We start from the raw sequence: 26,546 nt of genomic DNA, 5'->3' as shown, positions 1-26,546 counted from the left end.
CTGTCCACGAGGTACTTCTTGCTGCAATATGGGGGATAATAAATATGGGATGGTGCCTAAACCCAGGTGAAATGAATCTGTCCCCTTGCTGGCAGCATATCGGAGAGATTGACACATTATGCCAATCCGTTTTCTCATTCCTCCTATTTCTCCTCACTCTCTTCCTTTCTCTCACACTGTCTGTCTCTGTACCTGTTTTTTTCCTCTCTCTCTCTCTCTCTCTCTCTCTCAGCACTGACACTTTCATCTTCTCCCTTGGGGATTGGAGATGTCACTGCGGGAAGTGCTTGTCCGCCTCTCTGGCAGCAGCAGAGCCCTGTGGCTTTGACAAACCTCATTTAATTGGGAGGAAGCCAGGAGGGTTTGAAAGAACTGAAACATCCACGAAACTCCTTTTATCAGGCATAATTTAAACTCTGCATGGAAAAAACCCTATATGTATAAAGAAAAGTCAACTTCCCTCCTGCTGTGCGTGCTCTCCTCCTCCCCCCCCAGCACAGGCAGGCTCCTGCGAGATTCCATCTTTTCATTTTTCTAAAAGTGTCAAAGTAGATTTGTGCTCTGTGGCTGGGTGAACAGAAAAGGAATGCAGATGTCTCTCACTCAAGCACATACACACACAGAGCACCTTCTGAAGGGCAGCGGTTTGGGGGATTGGGAGAGATGCTAGCTGGCTGTTCCTTCACTTGGGATGTGTTGCAGGAGCCAGAAATTTGGTTTTCCAATAGCTTGACAACACAGTCCATGAAGGCTTTTTCTTAATTGCCCCTATCTTAAAACACACCACCAAACTAACAAGTGTAGAGGGTGCCCAGGAGGCAACAGGGAATGCAAGGTCCCTTTGGCCTGCTGCCCGATAGGAGAGAGCTTTTCCTAGTGAGGAGCAGAACTGTAGCTTGAGAACCCTGTATTTATTGTCAGCTCAGGACAGCAGAGACAGACCTGTGTGTGCAGCTATGTGCTTAAGAGAAGGGAGCAAGGGAAGAGGAAAATAAAGCAGGTAAAACTGAGGGAGAACTGGTGTGACAGGGTACAAGGAACAGCTGTCTCAACATCAAAAGGGAGCAGGAGGAGCAGTCCAAGGGAATTGGGGATAGCACACCATGCTGAGCAGATGGGAATTCAGGACATCAGGAGGGACCAGCGGGTGAGTTACACTGAACACACAGTGTGAGCTGGGGGAAATCTCCAGGCCCTTGGAGTTACAGAATGGGGGAGAAATGACCTGTCAAAGCATATACACCTCTGCTTTGCAGATGGACCATGGTGGCAGCCCAACAAGGTCCCCTTCTAGTATTAACACAGTGGTCAAGTGGAAGAAAACAGAAAAGCAAGTTCTCAAATTTGCAATGGGATGTAAACTTTGCAGCATACAGGAGTAGGGAGGGAGTGCAAGCAGAAAAGAGAGACATCTGGGTGAATGGCAGAGACTTTCAAAATAGAGAGGAAACTCATAATAAATAGCATGTGCAGCAGCTCTTTCTTGGTGAGATGAAACTGAGAGTTAACTTACCAGCAGGAACCTGATAGAGCTGAGGAGGCAGAGGGCTGAAGAAGCCATGAAGAAGCGCATCTTGTGCAGAGATTCGGCCTGGAGGGAAGGCTGTGAGCATCCTGGAGGCCAAATTCTCTGCTGCTGGCACCCTGCTCATCCTAGAAAAACAGAAGAAAAAATAGCACAGGAGATGAGGACGAGCCAGAAAGCTGGAACCAGAACATGACCCAGCCCTTCTCTGCTTGAGGCGAAGATAGTAGAGGGACACAGGGAAGCTGGATAAACCCACCACAGCTATATAGCTTTTCAGGACATTTGCTGTACCATCTGAGTTTGACTATGTTGGAGTATATGCATCCAGGATTTCAGCTCAAACTCATGTTTACAGACAAATTTTGAAAACAAATTTCTGTTTTGTAAAAAGAAGGTTGTAAGTGAAAGGGGAAATGATGCTGAGGAGACTATATTTTACATGTTGTAACTGTAATATCAGAGTTTGGTGGTACTGGTTTACAGTGACAATCCAAATGTAGAAAATAATGTGACTGGCCCACTGAGAAGACTAGAGGTCAAACCTAATAAACCTAAAGAAAATACCATTTCCTCTTCTCCTACCCCAGTACCAGTAGTGCAGCTGGTTGTAAAATGTGTTGGGGATTCCCAGAGAAGAATCTGTTTCTCAGGGTGAATGCTTAAAATAGATGTAATACACATATGCTCCATGCCCAGCAAATACCAATCCCAAGTGGCTCCTCTCTAGAGGAGCACACAGCTGGGGACAAGGAAGTGGAAGAGTGAAAACAAACCAACAAGGAAACAAATAAAAATAGTCATTTAGTTTTACAGCTTTTACTTTGTTTGTTTGTTCTGATCACATTTCAGCTTCAGAGCATGGCCTGTTGTGCTTCTTCCCTTGGCCCCCAGCGGTGCTTCCCCTCCAAGTGACATCAGGGGCTGGGATCCCCCTGCCCCTGCATTCCCCCTCCCTGTACAGGACATTCGACATGCTGACATTTTTGTTTTGAGGAGATAAAATGTAAAATATAAAAGATGAGGAAAAAACCACCAAGATAGAAGGAGAGAAAGAGACCCTGAGAAACAAATTTGTGGTAGATAATTGCTGGATTTTCACCTCCAGCAAAACAGTTCAAGCCCCTGCTTCCTTGGGGAGCAGGGATGGGACAGGGAACCAAAGCATCCAGTCTGAGGCTTCTTGCTAGAGCTGCATGACAGGGTCTTACTGGAGAGCTTCTGCCCCCTCAGTCCCTGCTGCTGCAGGCTCACACTCTGGGCAGCAACACAGTTCAGTGCTTCCCACCATGGCTCAGGCTTCCTGGTGGCGGCCAAGCTCTGTGGGGAGCTCCCCTTTGATTTCTTAATTGTCCATGGAGGGTCATGGCTGAGCGGTCTGTATGAAGCAGCTCTTTCCTTCTCCCGAGCTGAGCATTCCAAGGCAGTCATTTGGCCATGGCAGCACCAGGACTCTAAGGCAGAGCAGGAGCTGGCCCACATGCAGCCCAGAGCTCTGCCACAGAGGTGCTAGGCCAGCCCCTTGGTATGACCTGTAATGGGGTGTGTCAAAAGATTATGGCCTAAAAGCAGAAGTGCAATATAGCACAGTTGCAAGGAATATGCTTATTGCTCTGTTCAGGCTGAGAGGGGATTTGTTCTGTTACAGGATCTGCATTATCAGGGTCTGGGACATATTGAGCTTTCTGTGTTCTCAAGTTGTGCATGACAATGGCTGGCATTTCAGTAACCTGGAAATTTCTTTGCTGAAAACTTTAGCATGTTTGTTCAGCCATTTAGAACAGCATCTGGGAAATCCTGCTCTGAAGGGCAAGACACTTCCCTTCTAGCAGGGCTGGATCCCAAGCAATCAGCTGAACAGATAATAAGCAGCAGCAATGAAAAATGTGGTTATGTCCCCAAAGGATATTTGATTATTGACGTCTGCCTGTACACAATCTTGAGGACAAATCCTGTCTTGTCTTTTCCTACATAACTATAAAACCTGTTGTGTGCCTCAAAATCAGTTTAGGGGGATTTGATTTGAATGACTCCCTGAGCTAGGTTAGGGCACTTTGATTATAAATTTCTTTCACTGATACATACATACATTCTGTATATATGTGTGTGTGTGTATATGTGCTTGAAAAAATACTCCCTCCCCTTAGCACACTAGGGAGTGATTTAGCAGTGCTGCTGTGTCTGGTCAAGCTGAGTGTGTAACCATGGACTTCATGTCATAGCTTTTGGCCACTAAGAATGTGATTTTTCCCCTCCTAACTAATCACAAGATTATTTCATTGTCTCATGAAAATGCTTTCCTAGCATGTCTTCCTTAGCGCTGTTGAGCAACATTCCTACAGTCTGTTTTCAAAAATGAAAACTGGGACAGTGCGAAGTCTGTCCTCAGTCTGGGCAAGAGGGCCTGGGAAAGTACAACCTTCTCAATTGAACTGTGCCCCATAAAAAGCTGCACACGAAGTCATTGAATCACTGCTTATCTCAGAATAATCACTACTCCTCTGAGAATACTAAACCCACTGTGTGTCTACCTTTACTGCAATCTCTCAAAATCAGTTGCTTAACTGATGTTAGATCTGCTTGTTACTACAGAGACACCCTGCTCTTACTGAGCTTGCCAAAAGAGCTCATTTCAAGTTAAATGATTGCATAAAGAAACAAATAAACCCAGAGGCGATTTTGACATTGCTGTTATAGGTAGTTTACCTGTCACAGATAACTTGGAGTCTCTGAGGTCTTCTGGAAGCAACCAGTTCTAGAAAGTGTAATATGCAATCATAAGATTAAATGAAAATCAAGCCAAAACCCATTCTTTGAGCCCCTACCAAAAAATGTGCTCAGAATTTCAAAGGGCCATATAGAATCTATCATCTTATTATTTATAAATAGACATTATTCTATAGGACTTGAGTACCTGCATTGATCTTAATAAGGCTGTTCCAGTTCTGTAACCCTTTCCTTTCATATATCTGTGAGTATAGGCCTTGGACCTCCTCCTGTTACAGCATGAGTCTTAGCTTTGACATCAATAAAAGCAGTATCAGTCCCTAAAGCCTTCACACAAAGGAAGCAAAAAGAAGTTTGCAGGCCTGAATCCCCAGCAATTGTCTTGGCTTTCCAAGGGGCTGCTGAGCTTCACATATTGCTCTGTGGGTACATAGGGCTTTTCTACATGGATGCAGCAGTATGACTGGGGATGGAGGCAAGGCACTTTGATCCCACTCTCTTCTTGCCCACAGCTCTCACTAAATTTGTTGTTTGTCCAGTTAACCATGCTCATGGAGGCTTTGTACTCACTGATTATTGTGATCTCTATCAGACTGGAACTTAGCGGAGTTTGCAGTTTTGTGAAGTCTGTGTTCTCATTGATATTTTTCAAGGATATATTTCTAAACATTGTGGTAAATATAGAGGAATACATTCCTCTAATGTTTTATTGTAAAGCATGAATTTTCTCAGGTTTAGATATGAATGAATGGCTTAAGCCTGGAAAATTTCCCCTTAGAGCTGATCAGCAGAGAATATTCTTGCATCAGAAAGGCTGTAATTTCTACCCACCTACATTTTCCTGAGCGCTGTTTCTGACAGCAGAGGATGAACAGTGGCACTCTAGTCATGGAAAGGAGAGCAGGAAGGGTGGTGTCGACCTCTCTTCCAGCTCAGCCTGGACAAGCATTCCCCACAGCAGTGAGACCACCAGGAGGCAAGCACCACTGGTCTGTTGCCAGCAGACTCAGAGCTTGGTTGGGCTTTATGCTGCACCCTCCAAGAGCATCTGCCCTCCCTTCCTGCCTGGAAAAGCACCAGGCATTTTATTCAGGGACAGGAGCTGCCTGCTGCAGTCAAAGTGGGAGTCCCCTCAGCCTTTGCCTGTGCAGCCATTTCCAGAGTGCCAGACCCAGCATCTGACCAACTTGATACACAGACAACCTGAAAAAGTGCAAATGACTGAACTTCCAGCCCTTGACCTTTCCAGCAGCAATCTTGCACCACTAAACCAGGCAAGCAGGTTGTTAAACCTGTCTATCACAGGGTAAGTAACAGTTCAGAATTGAATTGTTCTCCTGCACCCAAATACTAAGGTAATTTCTAGAGCAGTAAATGGGAATATAACTTGAGATGGGATTCATGACTATTTATGTGCCAGAGCACTGGAATATCACCAATATATAGAAATTAAATATTAGCATTTTGAATACTCCCTTCCCAAATAAGTCATCAAGATTGGCAGAACATTCCTCTTGGATCACTAGTAACATTTTCACTGGATCATTTTTCCTTCTTTTTGCCCCTTTGGCTGCACTAAAAGTATAGAAATAAATTATCCATATTGAGCAGAGATGTAAAGATTCAAGATAGAATAGAAGAAAAACAATTTTACAAATGGTTTGGAAAGGCAAAAAATTTTTCTGTATGAGGTAGAAATTTTTGCCTCTTCACAGAGCTGGCCAAAAACTTTCAGATGTTGTAACTTCCTGTCAGAAAAATTGGATTTGTGAGATGAAAACATTCTATGACAATACATAAATTTCATTAAATATTTAGTAAAAATGCCAAGATTACTTTATTGTAATTGTACTTTAACTCTACTGAAATCTTTTAACATTAATATTTTTTAATGAGTTTAACACACAATTTTAAATATGCATGTTCAGTTGGCAACAGCAGGGCAAGATGTTTCAATGATACCTAAGTGAAATGCCACTTTGTTTTTGTGGAGTGCATTTTCAGGATTAACATTCCAAAGAGGAAATAGGATTTTCCTTACATTAGAAATAGAAATATCAGCTTGCTTACTGGGAACTGGGAGGAATACCTGAATTATAGTGTTTGCTGTCTTGAACAAGCCTCTTGACTTAAATTTGTCTTTTATGTAACCTGGAGATTAATAATTATCTGCAAGGAATAGTGTAAGAGCCAGTGAGCCAACGACTCCTGTCCCTGTCCAAACACATCTCTCAGTGAAGAATTCAGCCTGAGTGAGGTCTGCCAAATTTCCCACTTTGAGTATACAGAGCTTTGATTATGAACGGAAGATGTGAGTAAGAAAACAGTGTGTCTCTGCTCAAGGATTTAATGCAGTTAACTAATGCACTTTAAATCAGTTCAGATTAATCTCCTGACCCCATATAGACAAATCCTTAGAGAATGCCGAGGCCCCATTGTGCTGAGCAGGGTAAAAACAGAGCAGTAAGTATTATCCCTACTGTAAGATTAAGACCAATCTAAAATTGTAAAACACTGTAAACAGCTACTCCATAAAGGTAAGAGATAAAGAATATTTAGATCATTCCAAAAAGTGGATAAGATACGATTTAATCATCTCACAATGATGATCTAGACATAAAATGATGGAATTGTGTAGGGCTGATTGGCTTTTTTAACAATATGAGTAGATCTGAAAGGTAGCACTTAGGTTTGTTATTTTCTATCCTTACGCAAGGCAGAGTGTGCTAATGAGGAAATACCTTCCTATTTGAAAACCCAGGTGGAAGTGGCTAATGAACTGATAATGAGGCAAGCAAGCCAGAGGACAAAAGTTAAACTTTCCTAATTGATGAAGAGAGAGAAAGAGGATGCCAAGTGCTGCTGGATGAAGGCAGTGGGGTTGCAGGCTCACAGAGAAAATTTCTCTCATTAGTGAAATCTCTGTGGCTGCAGGACAGGAGCAGAGCTCTGTCTGTGTGGCAGGCTGGAAACTGTAGGCTGTGCCCATTGCCACACAGATGGGAAGTTTCCCTACACCCTGGCCAGCATACATTGCACATTAGTTACAGTGCTGCTCTTCCCTTCGAGATCAAAGCCACATGCAGTTTATTATGACAATAAAAATTTTATCGTTTTAGAATTCAGTTTTCAACCATCCAATTTGTTAAATGAAACATCAGCATGAAAACTGAGATTAAAAAAAAAAAAAAAGAAAAGAAAAGCACTCTGAATGCAGACTTCATCTGCATTTTCACAAATGTCATGGAAGTTTGCGTGTCAGGGCCTGCTGCTTGTTGCCTCCATCTGCTGGTGACATTTTGGAAAAGCAACGGACGCTGAAAAGCCATACCTGGGAGCACAGGTTGATTCTGGAAAGCTTCTAAATCTCATACAGCATACCAAAGCCTGCAGATACGTGAAAAACTAGGCTTCATTTGAAAGTCATTGCTGCATCTGAAAAGGCCTTGTGTGAAACCTGTATCTACTCCGTGAGGTGATACTACCTGGCATAGGCAAGTTCATCAGTCAGCCTGTGCAATAAACCAAGGAGTAAAGCTCACTCCAGTGAGTTCATCATGTCATACATAGATATGCACTGTTCCCCACTCTTTGGAATCCAAATGTCAGAAAAAGCAACCAAAAACTAACTTGGTACACAGGGCGCTCCAGTATTCCCAGTTTGGCAAAAGCACTAGCTTAATGTCATGGGCTGTGATTCCTAATCCTTTCCTGCCCTTGACCCCTGCTGTCTAGATTCAAACTTGTAACCATTAATGGGGCTGGATCAAAACACTGGCCTTCTGGTGTCACCAATGGTGTTTAGAGGGGATTTAAACTCACTGCTTTTCAGTGCAGTGAAATGAACACAGCAGTAGATTAATGCAAGGATTTGAGCTCACACAGCATGAGAGCTTTCAAAAATAGTGTTAACAGAGCTACAACTGCCTCTTTCAGGGGAAGCAAAATGAGGGGAACAGAACAAATGAACAAACACAGGGCAAAGCCTTGTCACTATGGGTAGGGCTGGTAAGCCCGGGGAGCCAGGGAGACAGCCAGTGAGTGTGCTGAGATGTGGGGCAGGAGCTTTCCCAATCCTTCACACTCTCCATGGAATGGCTCTCAAACCTGCTTGCAGGCCCTATGACTGCACGTTATTTCCTACCCAAAGTGTCTCTCCTGCAGAGAGAAGGTGAGATCACAAGCCACGAATGAGTTACTCACCCATCCTTCCCATTCACCTGGAGCCAGGTTGAGACTTTGGCAAACTGTAGGGAATGGGCACAAGGCTGTTCCTGAACTTCTTTGTGCAAGAAGACACCGGGGCATAAGGTAGTTGAAAACTCCTTTGCACGTTTCATCCCTTGCCAGTTGCCCATAGAGGAGGCAGGAGAGCTGCTTTTCCTCCAGCTGCCCTGTGTGTGCCTGACTCACAGACCCCACAGCCCATGCTGTATCTTCTTCAGACTGCAGCAGGATGTGCTCAAGCCCACAGTAGTGACAGGAATACATCTAAAGGTTTCCAGATTTCATTTCAAAGATTCCTACTAACCCACCTGGCCCAGGAACCCTTCCAGTAACAATCCCAGTCTGGGGCTGAGCCTAAGCTGCTGAATCCAGTGGGAGTTTTGCCATCAACTTCAATGAGAATAGGATCACACCTCAGTGCTTTGTTTTGCCGGTGTTCGTTCCTTGCCTCTGGCAGGAACCTGTTTGTTTGTTTGCTGCCTGTGCTCAGTGTGAACATCAATAGGACTAGCTAAAAGAATTCAAACCATCAGATTTGGGGAAGAGCTCCAAAGCTTGTTTGCTTATCTGAACCAACCCAGGCACCCAGATTTGCACAAATGGTCTGGGAATAACCTCAGGAGAGAAGGTTTTCTCAAGCAGACTTCACAGATTGTACTCAGGCTGAGCATGTCCTGGGGGGAAACAGCATTTGTGCTTCAGGGAAGAGAGGGGAAGTGCCCAGAAGCATATAAATGGCAAATAGCTTTAAACAAAGAGACTAACTTGTCTTCTTACCAGCAGTCCCATCAAAAAGTGAATTGATTTAGTTCATGAGTAGGGCAAATAGTCCAACTTTAGACTAGTCGTCTTCTGTCCAGACTGGTTTGTTCAATCCAGATGTGAGCCAAGCGCTTGGTTCCAGTATGTGGCTGGAACAGCTCTCAGCCCCTTAGTCAGGATCTCAGGAAGGGAAAGGGATATTGCCTCTCCAGCTAACACAGCTATTGCCCCAAACACTGACATAGCACCGCTCTTCCATGTGCTTGCCAGCTTAATGGGATGCTCCAACAGAACGGTGTCCTCTGAGTCCTGCATTTCTGCCTTGTCCAGCCACAAAAGGCACCAGTATCCCAGGATCACAGCAGAGCACATGTCAGTTCTGCCCCTCTGGAGTCTATATGGGAAACTTTCTATCAAGTCTGAAAGCAAGTCAGACTTGAAAACTGCTTATGATGACTCAACTTCACTGGAGCTATTGCCATGCTGCCCAGGTGCCTGTCCTCTTGTTCCCAGCCCTGCCACTGGCAACCTCCACAGCAGCAGAGGACAGCACTGCTACTCAGACAAAACAGAGCTGAGGGAATTACTACTCAGAGCAGTTCTAGGCACTCACATTCTCTGTCATCTGTGCAAGTATCTTTGCTGGCATAGCCTTTATGATTGCTCTTTTAGATTGTCCCTCTACACAGCATCAGGATACCTAATCATCATCACTCAGAGTTTGTATGTTTGAGGCCTTGTATTAGCAGATGACTGGCATAAAAAATTCTTTGTGATTAGTTCCTCTCACACATGAGCATTTCTTTATCTCCCAGACTACTCAACTTGTAGACTACCCAGCCAAGCCTTCTACAACTTAGAGAAGAAAATGCTTCCTCCAGCTGTCTGCTCTGTGCTTGCTTGCTACCCAAATTAAACTTGCTGTGGACAGCGACACATTCCCATTTCACGCTGGTTTGATTAATGTGTCTCAGCTAATTGTGTGAAAGATTCCAGTCCTTTCGACTGTGAGACCAGGTTATTGTTCAGCCAATTTCGGCTACCATGTGAAAATGGGGGCTGTTTAGTGTTCATGCACCAGAATCAAAGGAGGGGCATCTTGGACTGGGTCACAGAGCAACACCCACTTCTTTGAAAAGATGTTACTATGCTCTACTAAACCCGTAAACCTCTTGCTCAAAGCACGTCTTCTCCCTCCTCCTCTCCCCCATTCTTTTTTTCCCCTTCCAGATAGACAGGCTCCCCCCACCACGCTCCTATGGCACAAGCGAGAGAGAATGGATAGATTGTAAATGGGTGAATTTCACATTCTAGGGTTTTTAATATTTCACTTTTATATTTCTCTTACAGAATGATCCTGCTGAGAGGCTGAGAATGAGTGCTCATCATTTCCCCCTCACTGACACTTGAATATATTTTCCCAGGAGAAAACATTAAACAAAAAGAGAAAGAGAGAAAGGGAGAGAGAGAGAGGGAGAGGGAGAGTGACTGAGCTAGCTTTTCAAAGCATACTTCTCAACCTGCCCACATCAAAATACGAGACAACTGGCCCTTTGAAGTCCAGGACACAGACTTCTCTACCAGCCCATGTGGAAATAAAAGAATCCATCTTTGTAAATCACACAGATTTCTCACCTTGCCCACATCAAAATCAGGGACAGTGACCTTTAAAACTGAGGTTTAAAGGTCCCCAAACCAATCTCCATGAAAATAAGGAGAGTTCAGATAAACTTCGTCTCCAGGTGCCTGTCAGCTTTTCCAGTCTAAACCAGGAGACACTGGTCCGTTGCTCCACTCCACTGAGGAGTGGAGACTAAATATACATTGTGAAACTTGCAGCAATGAAATCTTCCATCAGACTTACATACACCAGCACTCTGTGAGGCAACTCTGCAACACATGTACCTTTGTTTGTACACTAAGCCAATCCCATTGTTGTTGGAGGTACTACAACACCACTGCCATTACGTAGCTCAAGGGATTTAGTAACACTGAAGCACATGATTTTTCATAATAAGAATTACTGATCCAACAATTGAGTGGCTAGTGGCTCAGAGAAGAAGCTGGCCTTCTCATGAGTTAAATCCTACCTGGGTTATAGTTGGGGAGCTTGGAAAGTCCTGGCCAGGTGTCTTCAGTTGGGACCCCCAACACCTGCAAAAGAAGAAAGAGAGTGAGAAGAACAATAACCTCTTTCTGCCTATTCTTTGCCTTGGTGAGGAGTTGGAGGAGTCAGTCTCAATTGAGAGTGACTGGCCTTCCCTGTGCAGAATTACACTGCCCTGGCTGGTGCTGGATCTATCACCGTGCATGAAGGACACTGACATTTTAGCACTTGATTACGTAGCAGAAAGGGTCTTGCTGAGATTGAATGCTGTTGCTGCTGGGAACATCAGCGAAGGCATATGCAGCTTCACTGCCCGCTGCCACTGCTGCCTGTGCTTGCCAGCCCAGGGGTCACACAGTTGAGCCCCTTCCAGTGCTGAAGGCGTTCTGCCACACCAGAGCTGCACTGGGGACTTACTGTGCCCGCTTGCACTGGCAGCAGCTGGTATGCTCAGCAGCAGCACAGGCTGTGAGCTCTGAGAGAAACCCTTGCCTTCTGAGGTGAGAAAGTAAAGCTGGCAGAGAGGTCTAGTAGCAGGAGCTAGAAAGCAGTGCAGAGCCTCATTCTGAAGGATACAGAGCTTCAGCAGAATCTTTGGCCTTTATTGGGGATTGTGGGCTTCAGCAGTAGCTGCTCACTGAGCAAAGTCTGGGCCAGTAAAGCCTCCTCCAACTTCGTTTTAGTTGCTGAAATGTGTGAGATCAAGCATATATGGATTTCTGCAGTTGTGGATGTTTAGTGTTGTTATTATTACTTAACACATGCAAAGTGGCCTGTGACTATTGATATGGATGATTTGTGCTAAAGAGGTAAAGCCACATATTTAAGAAGAGTTCACAGCATGTGAAATGGTACTATAAATCAGTACTGCCAGCTCCAAGCATTCAAAGCTTTCATCCAGACAATGCCCAGAATTATCAGGTTTCCTTAAAAAACAGTGAAATTTTAACATGAAAAGTTTCAGGGTTTTTATTCACTTTCTGTTCTCCAACACTAGATTTGTCTCACATTAGTTACCTTTTGCATTTAATAAACAATTCCTGTTCCTTAAAATGTAAGCTGAGATACATGATATGGGGAACTTGGTCTCACAAAAATTTGTAGTAAGATTGCAAGAAAACAGGCATCAGTGAAAAAATACACTAACAAAGGAAGAAATATAAAGCCAGCTGTTTGTAGTTGTAAAGCATCTGCTAGTTGGTTGTTTTTCTCATTCACTGCTGGGAAACAGCTGTGACAATTGCAGCTACCTGGAGAAGACAGCCACAAGCAGGGCCTGCATCTCACTGCTGGCACACATTAGCACAATGGCCTCTGGAGCAAAGCGGGTTGCTGTGGCCCATGTTTCCAAACTGCTTATGGACTCAGCCTGCCACAGCAAAGACTAAAGGGTAGGATCCTTGTCTCTGATCACCTGTAAAATCATCTTTGGAAAGCTTGAAAGCTCCCTAAAGAGAAGGTGTCTTGCAATGTTCAGCCAGCTGAGGACGTTGGAAGTTGGCTCGCACCAACGGCAATTTGACAGCCCTGGGTGAGGATGCCTTCTTGACTGGTGTGTGTTTATCACGTGAGTAGGGCAGGTCTGCCCAAAGAAAACTCTGTATGCACAGGAAAGAGAGAGTTGGAATTTGAACTTGAATCCAGAATTTTCTCTCTTTCTGCTATCCTGTTAGCTTTCCAGGAAGCCCTGCTCAGTGGGCCCTCATTCTTCAAGGTTTCTTGTGAGCTGTCAAACATCAGTTCTACAGGCATCAGAGGAAACTGGGAACCTTCAGTGCATAATAAAATCATACTCACCAGGGTCAGCTCAGCATTCTGCTTCTTTTGGCGAAGAATTTAAGAAAATAGTTATTTGTGTGTGCTTATACTTTTCTGCGTAAGGATTTCAGCAAATATTACATTTTACTGCATTGAGGAATGAAAAGTGTTCAGAGCACCAATCACTGAATGCCATATGAATTTATATTTGTATTTTCTGAGCCTTTTCTTTACAAAAGATGCTTTTCCAATCTGTAAACTTGCATCTCTTTTTGTTTTCCACTGTAACAGGGCAAGTGATTCCTCTCCTCTCCTCTCCTCTCCTCTCCTCTCCTCTCCTCTCCCCTCCCCTCCCCTCCCCACCCCTCCCCTCCCCACCATTGTCTTTTTTCCCCACCTTTTTTCTCACCTTTAGAGAGATTCCTTGCCAAATCAGACAATGTGTTACAAGTATTTATTTGAAATTAATTCTACTCTGACAACTGTTTTACCTGTTGAATATCCACCCTAAATCTAAATGTTAACTCTCTGGTCCATGCCATCAGACAAAACAAAGCAGCTTCTCCATACTTCACTCTATAGTGAAAGGTCTTGGTGCAGGTCAGTTCAGTCCACTTGGGAAGACACAATTTCAGCCAAAAACATTTTTAGTGTCTATATTTCAGCAAGTGCTTTAAGTTGGTGTAAATCATTGTCCTTTTTCTCTGCCCTCTAACTGCTTGCTTCTCCTGTGATGGCTTAGCTGAAGGAATCAACCTAGCTGATTTTGCTTAATTTTGTTGGGAAGTTTTATTTTACATTGAGGAGCCTCGTAGTCATTCATTTGGCACTTGTCACATGTTCATCTCAGGAACAGAAGCACCCTGGTGGCATTCTGTAGACTAATCCAGCCCACATGATGTCCTTCTCAGCATGTTAAGCAATAAGATGGAGCTTTTGCATGCAAATCCTATGTCTGGCCTCTTAAAATTTGAATGATAGATCTTAAGTTTGTCAGGTTTGCTTGCTCTCCATGCCATGAGCAAACTGGAGACGCTGCAGTTCACATTCACTCATGCCATATTTCCATATCCAACACTGCCAGCCTTCCCTTTCCATTTGGCCCTGCTCCCGTGCCATGCCTTCATGAGTACCAGTGGTCATTAGTGCTACTGTCTGTGCAACCAGAAGATGAGCCAGGTAAAGGAGCTGTTCTCATTTAGAGTAAGCCAGGGAGAAAATAAAGTTGCAGGGTGCCCAGTTCATGTAGCCTCACATGTGAGAGATGACACGGGAGCACCAGTGAGCAGCCAGGGATAGAGATGGGGGATGGAGACTGCTTTAGGTGGCACTTGCCTCTAGAAGAATTGTTGGTAAAATGACAGCCAGTCAGTCCTGCTGATTCAACATGACAAATCCATTTCACAGAATGGGGATTTTCCAGCCTTATATCTATTTGGTGTCTGAATCAACAGTCCTACATGGAGATAAGCATGCTGGGTGATACAGACTCATGCACACAAATGCTGATGGTCTCTGTACCAGTGCAGGGTGCCTCTACTACTGGTATATGAAAGGAACTGACTATTAGAAAACAGTAGGAATCCCCGTTCTGAACCTCAGACTTGGCAAAATATCTCAAGTTAGACATCAAAAGCCTCTAAGGAGGTTTGAAATCTTGGTCTAACACAGAGTCTCATTCCAGGCTGTATAATATCATAAAACCTCCTGTGAAAAGCACTAATTACTTCATAGCTCTTTAAACTTCATCATTATTTTTAAATAAGGGGGTTTTTGCCTTCTATAGCACAAATCCTATTAATCATGGAATTAGTTGTAATACCAGAGAAATTATGGTAGTGCTATAAGCCTCTAATGCAAAACCACAGGAAACGTATCCAGAGATTTCAGAGACATAAGTGTAAGGATAGCCTTCATTCACACTCTGAGAAACTGGACCATACCCTGGCTTTGAACCTTGTTAATTAGCCAAGTATGGATTTTTTTTCCCCCCAATAATTCTTTTTTTCCCCTACTCTCTATGAAAGAGAAATTCAGCATTTACTTAAATTGACTGAACTCAAGTCTAAGAACTGGATGCACTTGTCTGACTTTTTATCACATTCCTAGTTACAAGCAGAGAGGAAAACCCTACCAAGCAGGAGTGTTTCTGGACAAAGGGGTTAAGCAGGAAAAATCTGACTTACCCAGTCTAAAGGCTATAAAGTAATTTCTCATGATTTTCTGAATTTCATTTTCTCTGTACTTTCTCCTTTGAAAGCCCATGTCTGGGAAAACTCTAGGCAGAAGAGCAAATCCTTGGGAGGAGATGTGAAAGGGCAGACAAAGAATCACAGAATCACAGAATATGCTGAGTTGGAAGGGACCCAAAAGGATCATTGAGTCCAACTCCCGGCCCTGCTCAGGATGCCTCAAGAATCCCACCATATGCCTGAACAGACCAAGTGATACCTACAAGACCTAATATGAATCCATAGGTTGACCTTGCTGTTGAGTCAGTACCAGGGACAGCAAGAATGGTCAGGAACACAGTTAGTGCTGCTGACTGCCTCATTTCTACCAAGCTGTGCTAGGGATGTGGCTCTGTGTTGCTGTTTCCCCAGCAGAAAAAACAATGTAAGAAGCTACTGAATATGTTGCTCTCACTCACTGCTACCTTTATAAAGTAATTTCACACTTTCCATTATGCCAAATCAGTCTCTAAAGCCATAAACTGGATGATACAAAATGTTCCAAGTTAAAATGAAGAAGGATCTCTGACAAACCTCAGGGTCTTGCCATTTTCAAGGTAGTTCAGGTGCAGTGTTAGACTCCTTTGTGAGAATGTGGTGTGCCGTATCTCACAGTAAGTATTTTAAAAGAAGCAACAGAATTTGCAGTACCTGCACACCTTTTATGCCTTCTTCAATTTGATGTCACTTTAATTGGCTTTAAATTTTTGATGAGATGACAAACATCAAAGGGAAGTCATTTGATTTACTCCTGTGTCTGTAAGAAAGTTGCCAAATATAAAATGGGTTACAAAGTCTGCTATGAACTTGGCAAATTAGACCAAATTATTTTTGCTATTCACAGGACCTGTGCTTAGGACTTCAAAATTAAGTAGGCTGGCTCCAGCCAGCTACTTAATTTTTTTAATGGATTCTTTTTCTCTTCCATTTCAGGGTGTATTTTACTCACCGCCCAGATCTTCTCCAGCTGTTCATGAGTACCAGAAGTTGCTGCAAATATTGGCTGACCCTGGATCATTTCCACAAATATACAGCCTGCACTCCTGCAAGAAACCCAAGGTATTAACTCATTCACATAAATGACATATATAATATGATTGTTAGGATGGGCAGGGAGAGAGGAAGAGGTAATTGTTGTAATGGAAATTTAGAAATTCTGATTTGTAAATGCAGAAATACTGATATAAGCTGTAAATCCTATATATATGTATATGTATATATATATATACATATATATATATATGTATCTTGCATGTCAAGTCTCAAAAGTACCAGTCTGATGTGTCAGTATTGTACACCCACCTCAGGTCATCTAGTGAGAATGTGTGTGAAGCAAGGCAGGATGTGGGGTGTCTGTATATATGTAAATAAATAGAGGCTTCAGTGAAGACTGGTAATACCTTTATATTATGATGGTAGGAAGGATCTTGCATTATAAAAACCCCTACTGATTGTAGAAAGTCAGGAAGGTTTCCTTTGGGAAGGATCATCTTGTACAGCCCTGATCTTGCAGCATGTTCTAAGCACTGCAACTGGCCCATGTTGCAAGTTTTATGTAGTATCATTAATCTCATCCTAGTCCTGCAGACTGAATCACTTGAATTGAAAAGCTCACAAGTCAATTAGGATGGGAGCAGAGCAAAGATAAGTTACATTCACATGCCTCCAGGATTTCAGAAAAAACCCGAAGCAGTCAAGGTTCCATACAAGTCTGTTCCCATCTCCTCTTTCTCATCAGCACCACCCACTAAAAAAAAAAATTCACTTTTCACCAGCAAGACAAGACAGGTGATATCCTTGGAAAATAAACCCACTAAGAACTGTCTTTTTTTTCCAGTACCAAACAACTTGTTTCAGGTCTCTGTCCATTAATCCTGTTACAAACTACCTGAAAAAAGGGTCATGGCAGAAGCCTGTGGAGTATGAGGTTACTCTCCATGAGAAAAGGGTGCAAAATTGGAGCACTAAGAAAAGGAAAGATAAACAGGGAACTACTACACACTTCATTGGCTTGAAGGATATATTAGACGCAGAAAGAACCCAGAGGCACTACTATAGCCATTTTCCTTCAGAAGCAATTAGCTCTTCCTTGGAAAGCTGAAGGCAAGATTTCGTAGCATAAAGAACCTAGTCATAACAGCAAGTTAAAATATTCTTATTTTGATGTCATCCCCTGCTCTGCACTTGCACCAAAACAAACCAGCCAGCTTAAAAAAAACCCCAACACCCTCAAAATTGCTTCATTTTACTAAGGTGGATTAGTCCTCATGGCAATAATGATGAAATAGCTGTGATCAAGGTAGACTTGCCTATTTGCAACTATTCCCATCTCTTACTGTATGGTGTAAAACTCCACTCATTTACTTTTTAATCATTTTCTTCAATTTTTTTCCTAGGTTTTCTGTCTTTTCACTAAGTCCCATTGCAACTTTCCAGGTTTCAGTCTCATTCTTCTTTGGTTATATCATACTTCAGTCCTTTAAGCTCAACTCTTGAAAACCCAGCTTTGTCTAACAGGCTCTGAAAGTATTTTCACTTGCTGAGCAATAACTGGTAATCTCTTCTGGTCATCTGTACTCCTGTGTTACCCCTTGCACCTTGTTTTTGCAATACTGTAGTTGCTTTTCCCACCTGGCTGTGGTCAGTTGAAACCCTGGCGTGCGACTCATCTGCGGTATTTATTTTGGTCATCCTTGCACACCAGGTGGTGCCAAGCCTGTTTGCAGATCCATATGTAACACTGTTTTCATAAACATCTCTGCTGCACTTTCCCTTAGCTTCCTGTACCCTAACCTTGGCAGGTCTTGTGAGATGAGCTTCTTTGCTTGTCTAATTTCCTCTTCCAGAGTCCAGGCATCATGAAACTTAATCCACAGCTTTTGCGACATAGAGGTTTTTGGTGTTTTTACTACACTACCACATCATCAGACTACTTCGGAGCCCACAGAGAGATTCTACTGAGACCAGTGTCATACCAACACTGTTTTCACAGCTGATGTACATGCCCAAATGGCTCACCCTATTTTGCAACCACGGGGGCTGCTGTAATCTGCTGGTTGCATTGCACAAGTTCAACTGTTTATGGTCAAAGCAGTTTAGGTACTTTTGATTTGTAGGGGAAGAGAAACAGCTCTCTGTGTTTTTGAAACAAGTGATGATGATGTTCTACCACAGTTTGCATTCTGATATCCTAGCTAGGAAGGGCCATTAGACTGGCAAGAGCATGAAGTTTGGAAACTAATGGTAGTTGTATTAGCCTTGCAGTAGAAGCCTCAGCTTTCCTTTTGAGAGTTACAGTTACTGCTCTGACAACATTATGAGGATCCTTCTGATAATGAGGATGACTCAAAAGCATTTACTTTTAAATATTTCTAAATATTTAGACCTGGGGTTGTTTTGCTTTTCCCCTTTTTCCTTCTTTCCTCTCTAATATTAATTTTTCAAGTCTTCTTACCCCTTTCCAGTCTGTAATTTTATTAGAGGGTCTCAGTCCTATAAAACTGCCTTGGGAAGAGATAGGGCAGAGGGAGGGGTCTTTTGGGAAGAGGCCTAGACATGATACTTTAGCAAGTGCCAGATATGCACACAAATCAAAACAGTGACAGCTAAAGTAGTAGGAGAAATTATAGGGATATTCAGGGAGCATAAGCAGAGCTGATTCAGACAGAACAGTTGTATCTATCTGCAGTCTCTGGGGAAGGTTTGAACACTGCACTTTGTCCTCAGTCTGCAGTGCTGCATCACACAGTGGAAAGGTTTTCATCAGGATTAAGATCTAAGATATCTCTGTGGCATCCCAGAGTTCCCTCTCCATGTTTGGGGGTTGCTTTTGGCACTAGGAGATGGTAATTTTATATTTAACCAGACATATATCCTTCCTGTTGTTCATCACCAAGCCTGGTCTATACAGTGGAGCCCTTAGCCAGTATCTCCCAGTTTGGCATAGCAGGCCATGTGAACCAGGCTGAGGAGAAGGCCGTAGTGAGCCTGGCAGGTCCATGTTAAATGACAGCATGTGAACTCTTATTCTACATTAATCTACCAGGGAAGATCACTGTGGGGTTTTTTCCTCTCTTTTTTTTAAATGGCAGATTATACAAGGAAAGCCTGACTGAAAAGAAGATATCTGAAGGCACTCATGATGTTTGCAGCCACTAATGTGGCTGTGCATAAAGCACTTGGTGTTTTTCAAAAAAAGGAAAAAAAAGTCCTTCTGATATGCAATGTAATCTCCCTGAAATCCCTTAATTGAATCTTCTAAAGTCCTGAAGAGATAGTGAGGGGAGAAAGAGAGAGAAAAGAGATACAGAGAGATTAAAGCAGCTTTTCTAGTTAGTCCAAGAGTGACTGAGTCTCCCTCTATATCTCTTTCTTCATCTATTCAAGGCCTCATTCACTTCCCATGTGCCTCCCACTGACAGTATTGCTGCTCAAGCACACTATGCATGAATTGCCATAATGTTTTATTTTGTTATAATTGGTTTCTTTAAACCAAGGCTTTGACACCCACTGTCTCATGCCATTACCAAGGGCATTCTGACCTGCCTTCATGTAAATTGCAGCATCCAAAAGACATAGGGTTTTTTTTCCTTTCTTCCCAATAGACAAGTAACATCTGTGTGAATTCACATTATTTCCTAATAGACAAAAATTCAACTTAAATGCAGTGTACATCAAGATAATAAATGACTCTTGTTAGAGGAAGTTACTGAATAGAGCTCACTGAAGTACTCTCTATTCTCTCAGCGTGACATCTTTCTTTAGGGCAAACACTTTGAATGTTGTTATTATAAGGTGGCGTTATAACAAAGGTGCCTACAGTGTGGATGTAGTTCAGTGGGATGGAGAGCACTGTGCTGTTAGAGCTGGGATCTTTCTACACCACTCCTATGTTGCTATTCATTACACCAGAGCAGAGTTATGCAGTGGGGATGTTGGTTTTGCATAGGCAGAAACGACACACTTTCTGTGCATAGCTGGCTTTGGACAGGGGTCAGCTTCCAGGGAAAAAAACCAACAGGCTTATGCCTGATACAAGCCCTCTAATCTGCTAGGCAGGCATCTTCTTCAAACTCAGCAGACATTTCTGAAAGACTGTCTGGAGGGAAAGATGACAGGTAGTGGGGGTAGTAGACAGGACTATTTAGACTGGCTTAGCAGCTGGAAGCCATTAGAATTTTAGCAAGGTTTTCCTCCTTAGAGAAGTCTTTAAATAATTAAATTAGCAGCAGTCCTAGGGAAGTAAACAATCTAAAAACTTCCGTTTCCCTGACCTACCCTCCAGACTTAGGTCACTGGAGTGTCTGATAAGCTGCAGACCTCTGGAGGGAGATACAGCCTGTGAAAACCTGGAGCTTTGCGGTTTGTAAACTCAGCCAGCCCTCTTGCACATTCTTCAGCCTGCTGCACTCCTACCCTTTCCTGGCCTTTGACTCTGCAGTAGTTACAAGTAAGTCCTGGTGGGACGGGTATCAGCAGAAGATCTGTAGCTGAGCTGTATTGACACCATTCCCAAAAACTTCTATGAACCCTCTATGAAACTTCTACAAAACTCCACACTGCTCACACATTTTCTGCTCACAGGTGTTAATTCCTCTACTTATAACCATATCTACTGTAACTTTGGCTGATGTAATTTAATTCAGATAAAAATTATTTTTCCCAGGGAACCCCAGATGCTTTGATATTGGTCAGTACCAGATATCTATATCAGAAGAATAAGCTGTAGCTCCAAGCAGCACATCAGGAGGACGGTACCAGAGTGTCACAACTTCAGAGGAGTATGTCTGTCTGGGGATGGACTGGGCACGAGCAAGGCCTGCAAAAAAAGCCCCAACAAACCAACAAAACTGCTGTGTTAGGACAGTCCTTCTACCTGTACAGTGCATAGATGATAATAATTGGCAACAGGACATTATTTTCTCTTTAAACACAAGTAATCTCAATGCAGCTTACAAGCAATTGACAAAGTGTTTCTGGAGTATACCTCTGGGGTGGATCAGATCAAGCAATAGGCTTTTTTGCCTAGGTGTTTTGCAGGGCTTTACCATTTGAGACTGAAGCAGCTATCCCAAACCAATGCCAAGAAAGCTTTTCAGGTCACACATTGCTGTGGACTCTACACATTACATTATTTTCTGAACAGAGAGGGGTTGATTCTTTGTTCTCTTGAACTAGTTTTACATGGCAGTAACTGCTCTGACTTAAATGAGGTTAATCCCTGCACCTATCAGTATAAATGCAAGAAAAGCTGGACTGACCACAGAAATCGTTTCCTGAAGTTCAAGGAAAGGTTATGCTTCTCTGCCTTAATTGGCTGTGGATACAGATCTATATGCATGCTACAGCTTTGGTCTGAACAGATACACAGCAGTATCCAAACTGTGACTCACCAAAGTCAGCTAATTTGAGCTCACCACGGCAACTGATGAGCAAGTTCTGGGGTTTCAGATCACGGTGAAGAATGTGTTGTTGGTGGATGTAAGCCAGGCCACGCAAAAGCTGGAACATGAAGAGCTGGAAAAAGCCAACAAAAAAACTGAAATGATTTTGTGTGACTTTGCATTGATACATTAATTCTAAACTTCAGGAGAACCCTGGAACAAAGCAGAGACAAAGCAAGTAAGAAACCAGTAAAAATCCCAAAAATGAGTAGAGCTGGCTGAGGAGGAGAAAACTGTGATGGGTTATGACTGCCCTGCAGCTTTCTGAGGTTTTCAGGGTGGAACATTTGGCCAGGAGGGCAGTTTAACTGCGGTCTGTAAATGCATGTTCTGGAAATTTAACTTTTCTTTAGAAATGGACTGTTGATTGCAGGAGCAAGGTCAGCTTGCCAAAACACAGACCCAGATTTCAGAACAGCAGCTGTGTTGATTGCAGTGCTCAAGACAAAGACACACAGCCAAACAAAATGAAAGCCTAAGGAGCTGAAGGTTTGCCCCCTTGAGCCACATGGCACCAGCTGACTGCATTCCATGGCCACTGCACATGCCACCAGTGGAGCAGGGAACTGACTGACCCAGCAATGGGAACTGTTGGCTTCAAACTGGGAGAAAACATGAGGACCTGATATTAAAAATACAGCAAATACAATATGATGAACGAAGTAAGCAAGCAAGCAAAAAAATAAGCAAGAAAGGAAGCCAAGAAATAAATACCTAACTCCGACCATCATGGTAGTCTAAACAAGTCTGGGGTAATATAAGCTGAGCTGAAACAAGGTATGAAGTTGGACAGTGGATAGAAACAAAACACAGCAAAAGTAATAAGACTTCACCAGAGAAAAGATATTTTTCACCAGAAATTTAATCTGAAGAGGAGGAAAAACAGTGACACCCATAGGTCATTTTTGTACCAGAAAAGTGTCCCTGTAACATTCTGCATACTTATATCATATTTCATAAGAATCACTCAGGAAAATCAAACAGCATTTGCCAGCAAAAATGAAGCAAGCTAGATGACCCTCCTAAAGGAGCAGTAAATAATTTTGTAGTTCAGTTCCTGCTGACAGTGAGGATTCTGGGCAGGAAAGCAGAGCAGCTGGCTAGTGTTTACTCACAGAAATGCCAGTGAGTACATATTACAGCCATGTGCTCCATGTGCTTTATGAGCACGTCTGGTAGCAGAGCCCTTGAGATCTGTGCCAAAACTGCTACACTGCATCTCAGATGTATCTGAGCTTTAAGGATGTTTAAAATCTGAGGTCCCAAGAAACTTCATTAGAATTGGTGTTGCTTAACAACTATCTGGAAAAAGATGTGAACAAGGTGGCAACATTTGAAGATGACAGAAGTATTTAGATTAGTTGTGATAAGAAGTGACAGTGAGGAACTTCAGAGAGATCTGATAAAGCCAGATGAATAGTCAGTTTGATAACACACAAAGTTATTGTTGACAGCTGTAAGATAAATTAACTGAAGTTGCTCAGGAAAAGGATGCAGGCATTCACTGAGGACATCTGCACTGAAATCTTAAACCAGTGTGCAGCAGCAGTCCTGAAAGTTAATTAAATGTGAAGATGCATAAAAAGGAGAGCAGGAGACTATTATAACATCAATCTATAAAGTAAGGGTACATGTTCATCTGTGCTCAGATCCAGTCAACCAATCTCAAAAGCTATGGTAGAAACACAAGGGACTTATACGACTGCAAATATGAAGATAGTTCCAAATGAAGAGAGAGTGAGATTTGAGTGTTTTTAATTAGAGAGATGAATAATGTGGTGTAGCAATAAGAGAATACAAATTTGTGTAGAGATAGGTTTCCTTGCCACAAGATGTCATTGTTCACAAAAGCTGAATGTCTGCTTGCAGAAAATAGGAAGAGGGATTAACTGAAAAAAGGCTTGGAGACTGAGGGAGCTTGTTACATCACCAAAGGCAGATTTTCTCCAAAGTTTTTGTCATATATGTAACAAATAAATATTAGTAAGTAATTTACAGTGACCATACATAATAGAAAATAACACTTCCTCGTGCCTTAAGGGATACGAGTCTCTTAAGGAACTCACCATAACATTGCAATAATGGAGTCCTCCAGGATGCTGGCCCATGTACTGTGCTAGATCTGTGTGCTAAATAGAAGAGAAGAACTTGAGGCAAAGCTACTGCTGTAAAATGCCTCTACCAACAATGCCTCTTCTGTAAATGGGAAAATATGCAACTGCTACAAAGGTGCCTATCTCACCTTGGTGGACAGCTGGTCTGATGCAGCACACAAGATGTGCTTAAGTTCTGGGTCACATCAGGGACCTGGCTGACCTGTTATCACACCCCAGCATTTATAACCTGAAGCTGCTGGTTAACAGAATTCATACTTGTGCCAGAACTAATCATAAAGCTGCAATAAGAAGACGTAGCTTCTGTATTTTCTTTATAATTTGCTTGACTATCAGCAAAAGCAAGAGAAGTAGCAAGACTCGTATGGAGAATTTTATATGTATCCTGGTCTCCCCATGAGAGCAATCCACAGCTTGGTCATGGTGAGCCACTGGGGTCAGTGCCAAATCTAACCCCAGCTGGGATGTGAGCTCATATCATTATTTCCTATCCTCGCTGTGGCTAAAAAACAGTACTTTTATTGTGTTGGCAAGGCAGAAATGGAGGTAAATAATGTCTGCCACCCCAGTAGACACAAGACATGGAATCATTTTTGCATACAGCTGTCGCACATACAGAAAGAAAAGAGTAAGGCTGTGTGGCTGGAAAGCAGGAGATCAAGAAGGAAAATCAATCATTGCACTAAAGCGTTACAACTCGTTTCTTTGTAGATTTCTCATAGTGCAGTAAATTCATTCTGCAGCCACTTCCCAGTACTTCCCAGTACTGGCTCCACAGGAAGCTAGAAAAACATCAACTCACCACATACTCAAAGACAAATGTTAGTGTCTCCTTGGTCTGGATAATGTCATGAAGCAGTACGATGTTGGCATGTTTCAAACACTTGAGAAGAGAAGCTGGGAAAACACAAAAGGCAGATCAACTTTACTGCTGCTGGAAGTGGAAGGAGATTGTGCACAAAACAAGGCAGTGAAAATAAAAAACTGGGGAGTAATAGTCCAGACTTGGAAGTTCTGTAAGAAGTGGCAGCTACTGAGTCTGAAGGAGGATGGAACAGCTCCATAGAGAAGCAAGCATCAGTGCTCCAGGCTTGGCAGGAACCCATCCTTCTCTCAGAGGTGGGATCTTGCCTCTGTCAGAAATAGCAGTTCATAGTTCCCAGGTGTCAGTTTATAAGTTGAGAAGTAATTTCTTCAAGGTAAATGCTGAGAGGAAGGACCTGGGAGCTCCCAGAGCCAGAATGAAGCAGCTTCCAGCCTGTCACTGAGCTTCTCATACTTCTCCCATCCACGTCCTGGTGTGTGCCCTCAGCATGGCCCTTACGAGAGACTTCTGGGAAAAGCTGAGTTCTACCAGTTTCTGGCTTCACAACCACAGAGCAAAAATCTACAAAAAGAAATCACTGTAGATATAAGCTAAATTCTGAATTTAGTTCTGTGCATATTGGTTACTGTCTCTGGTTAAAAACTCTTAAGAACAGAGAGGAGGAAGTTACTGAGTGAATACTAAGTTGTTTGTATTTATAAAACTTTGGCAAGCTTTTCTTTCAGCCTAACTATGCAAAAGCACCATCGCAACTCTGTGGCCCTGGTCCTTAGGTCCTGACACGCCTTTGCCAAGCCTCAGCACATGGGCTGTGGTGATGGAGGGGGCAGCACATGGAAGCATCTCTGGCCCCATATAGACCACAGAGCACTGACTTATGCTAAGACAAAAGCTGCAGCCTTCTGATCCTTTTGGCTGTGCGTTGGGTTTGTTATGTTACAGCAGGTTCCAGCCAGCACACTCCTGAAAGGAGCTTCTCAGCAGACACTCTCCACGGGAGAAGAGGGTGCACAGCTTCATCATTTGCTACCTTAGGTGTGTGACAATATTGCAGTAACTCTGTACAGAGGAGGAATGTGGGGAAGAGGTGAAGCTGGGATTACTTTGCCTGTAGGTCACTGGCACAACTGCAGAATCTGAGCCAGCTGTTCACAGACAGTAGCCCCAAAGCCCAAAAAACCAGATGTCCCTGACCCCAGATTTTAGTTCAGCTTTTGACATTGCAGAATATCCTCAGAGCTGTTCCAGATCCACTTTTCTCCCGCTGATTAAAACCAAATTAGTTTGCTGTCAGACCATGCAGTCCTACAAATTTCATTCAAATAAGGCATGGGCGTAGGATCTTGTTTCAGCTGAATTAGCACACAATACAGAGCATGGGCCAGCTGTGGGAGGTAGAGTTTTGGTCACAATTAAAAGCTGCTTTTTTGGTTTTCAAACAATCTGAAAAAGATGTTTGAAGAGTTTCATGCTGGCAAAGCAAATTTATACCGGATTAGCACTTTGCCTTTTGCAATCATAACAATTTCACCTGATTTCAAAAGCCCTACTGCCAGAGTTACTCTGTATGACACAGCTGTAGCCCAAGCCTATGTCAGTACTCAGACTACTGAGCAGTAAGGATGGCCTGATTCAGAACAACTGCTGGAAAAGCAGATTGCAAAGCAGTTCTTGCACAGAGCTTGGTGCTGCTGCAGCTAAACTGCCTCTACTGCTGATGCTAGTCCATTTAGCTACCACCACTGTGTTCCCAGTGCACAGCAGTATGGACCTTAAACATGCTCCACACTGCACCTAAAATTCTATGAACCTAGTAAAGATACTCT

The 26,546-nt window shown here is 43.0% G+C and overlaps 1 protein-coding gene across 4 annotated transcripts in view; it reads right to left on the bottom strand.

Annotated features, from left to right (window-relative positions):
* Nucleotides 1-26,546, bottom strand: part of CDK15 (cyclin dependent kinase 15) — a 43,167-nt gene that overhangs the window by 12,886 nt on the left and 3,735 nt on the right. For 3 of the 4 annotated variants that reach the window (XR_007204731.1, XR_007204732.1, XM_048309202.1), the window contains exons 4-11: nt 24,697-24,791; nt 23,847-23,909; nt 21,730-21,853; nt 21,035-21,155; nt 16,287-16,380; nt 11,332-11,395; nt 4,232-4,280; nt 1,514-1,653 (exon numbers count right to left, since the gene is read on the bottom strand). Coding sequence is in view for 2 of the 4 variants with exons in the window: in XM_048309202.1 (XP_048165159.1) it covers nt 1,514-1,653; nt 4,232-4,280; nt 11,332-11,395; nt 16,287-16,380; nt 21,035-21,155; nt 21,730-21,853; nt 23,847-23,909; nt 24,697-24,791 (750 nt within the window). In the remaining 2 variants the exon portion in view is untranslated. The remainder of the gene's footprint in view (nt 1-1,513; nt 1,654-4,231; nt 4,281-11,331; nt 11,396-16,286; nt 16,381-21,034; nt 21,156-21,729; nt 21,854-23,846; nt 23,910-24,696; nt 24,792-26,546) is intronic. The other variant, XM_048309203.1, reaches the window with a different exon arrangement.

Source organism: Corvus hawaiiensis, chromosome 7 (genome assembly GCF_020740725.1).
Source record: "Corvus hawaiiensis isolate bCorHaw1 chromosome 7, bCorHaw1.pri.cur, whole genome shotgun sequence".
NCBI lineage: Eukaryota > Metazoa > Chordata > Aves > Passeriformes > Corvidae > Corvus > Corvus hawaiiensis.
This window is presented reverse-complemented; position numbering and strand designations above follow the sequence as displayed.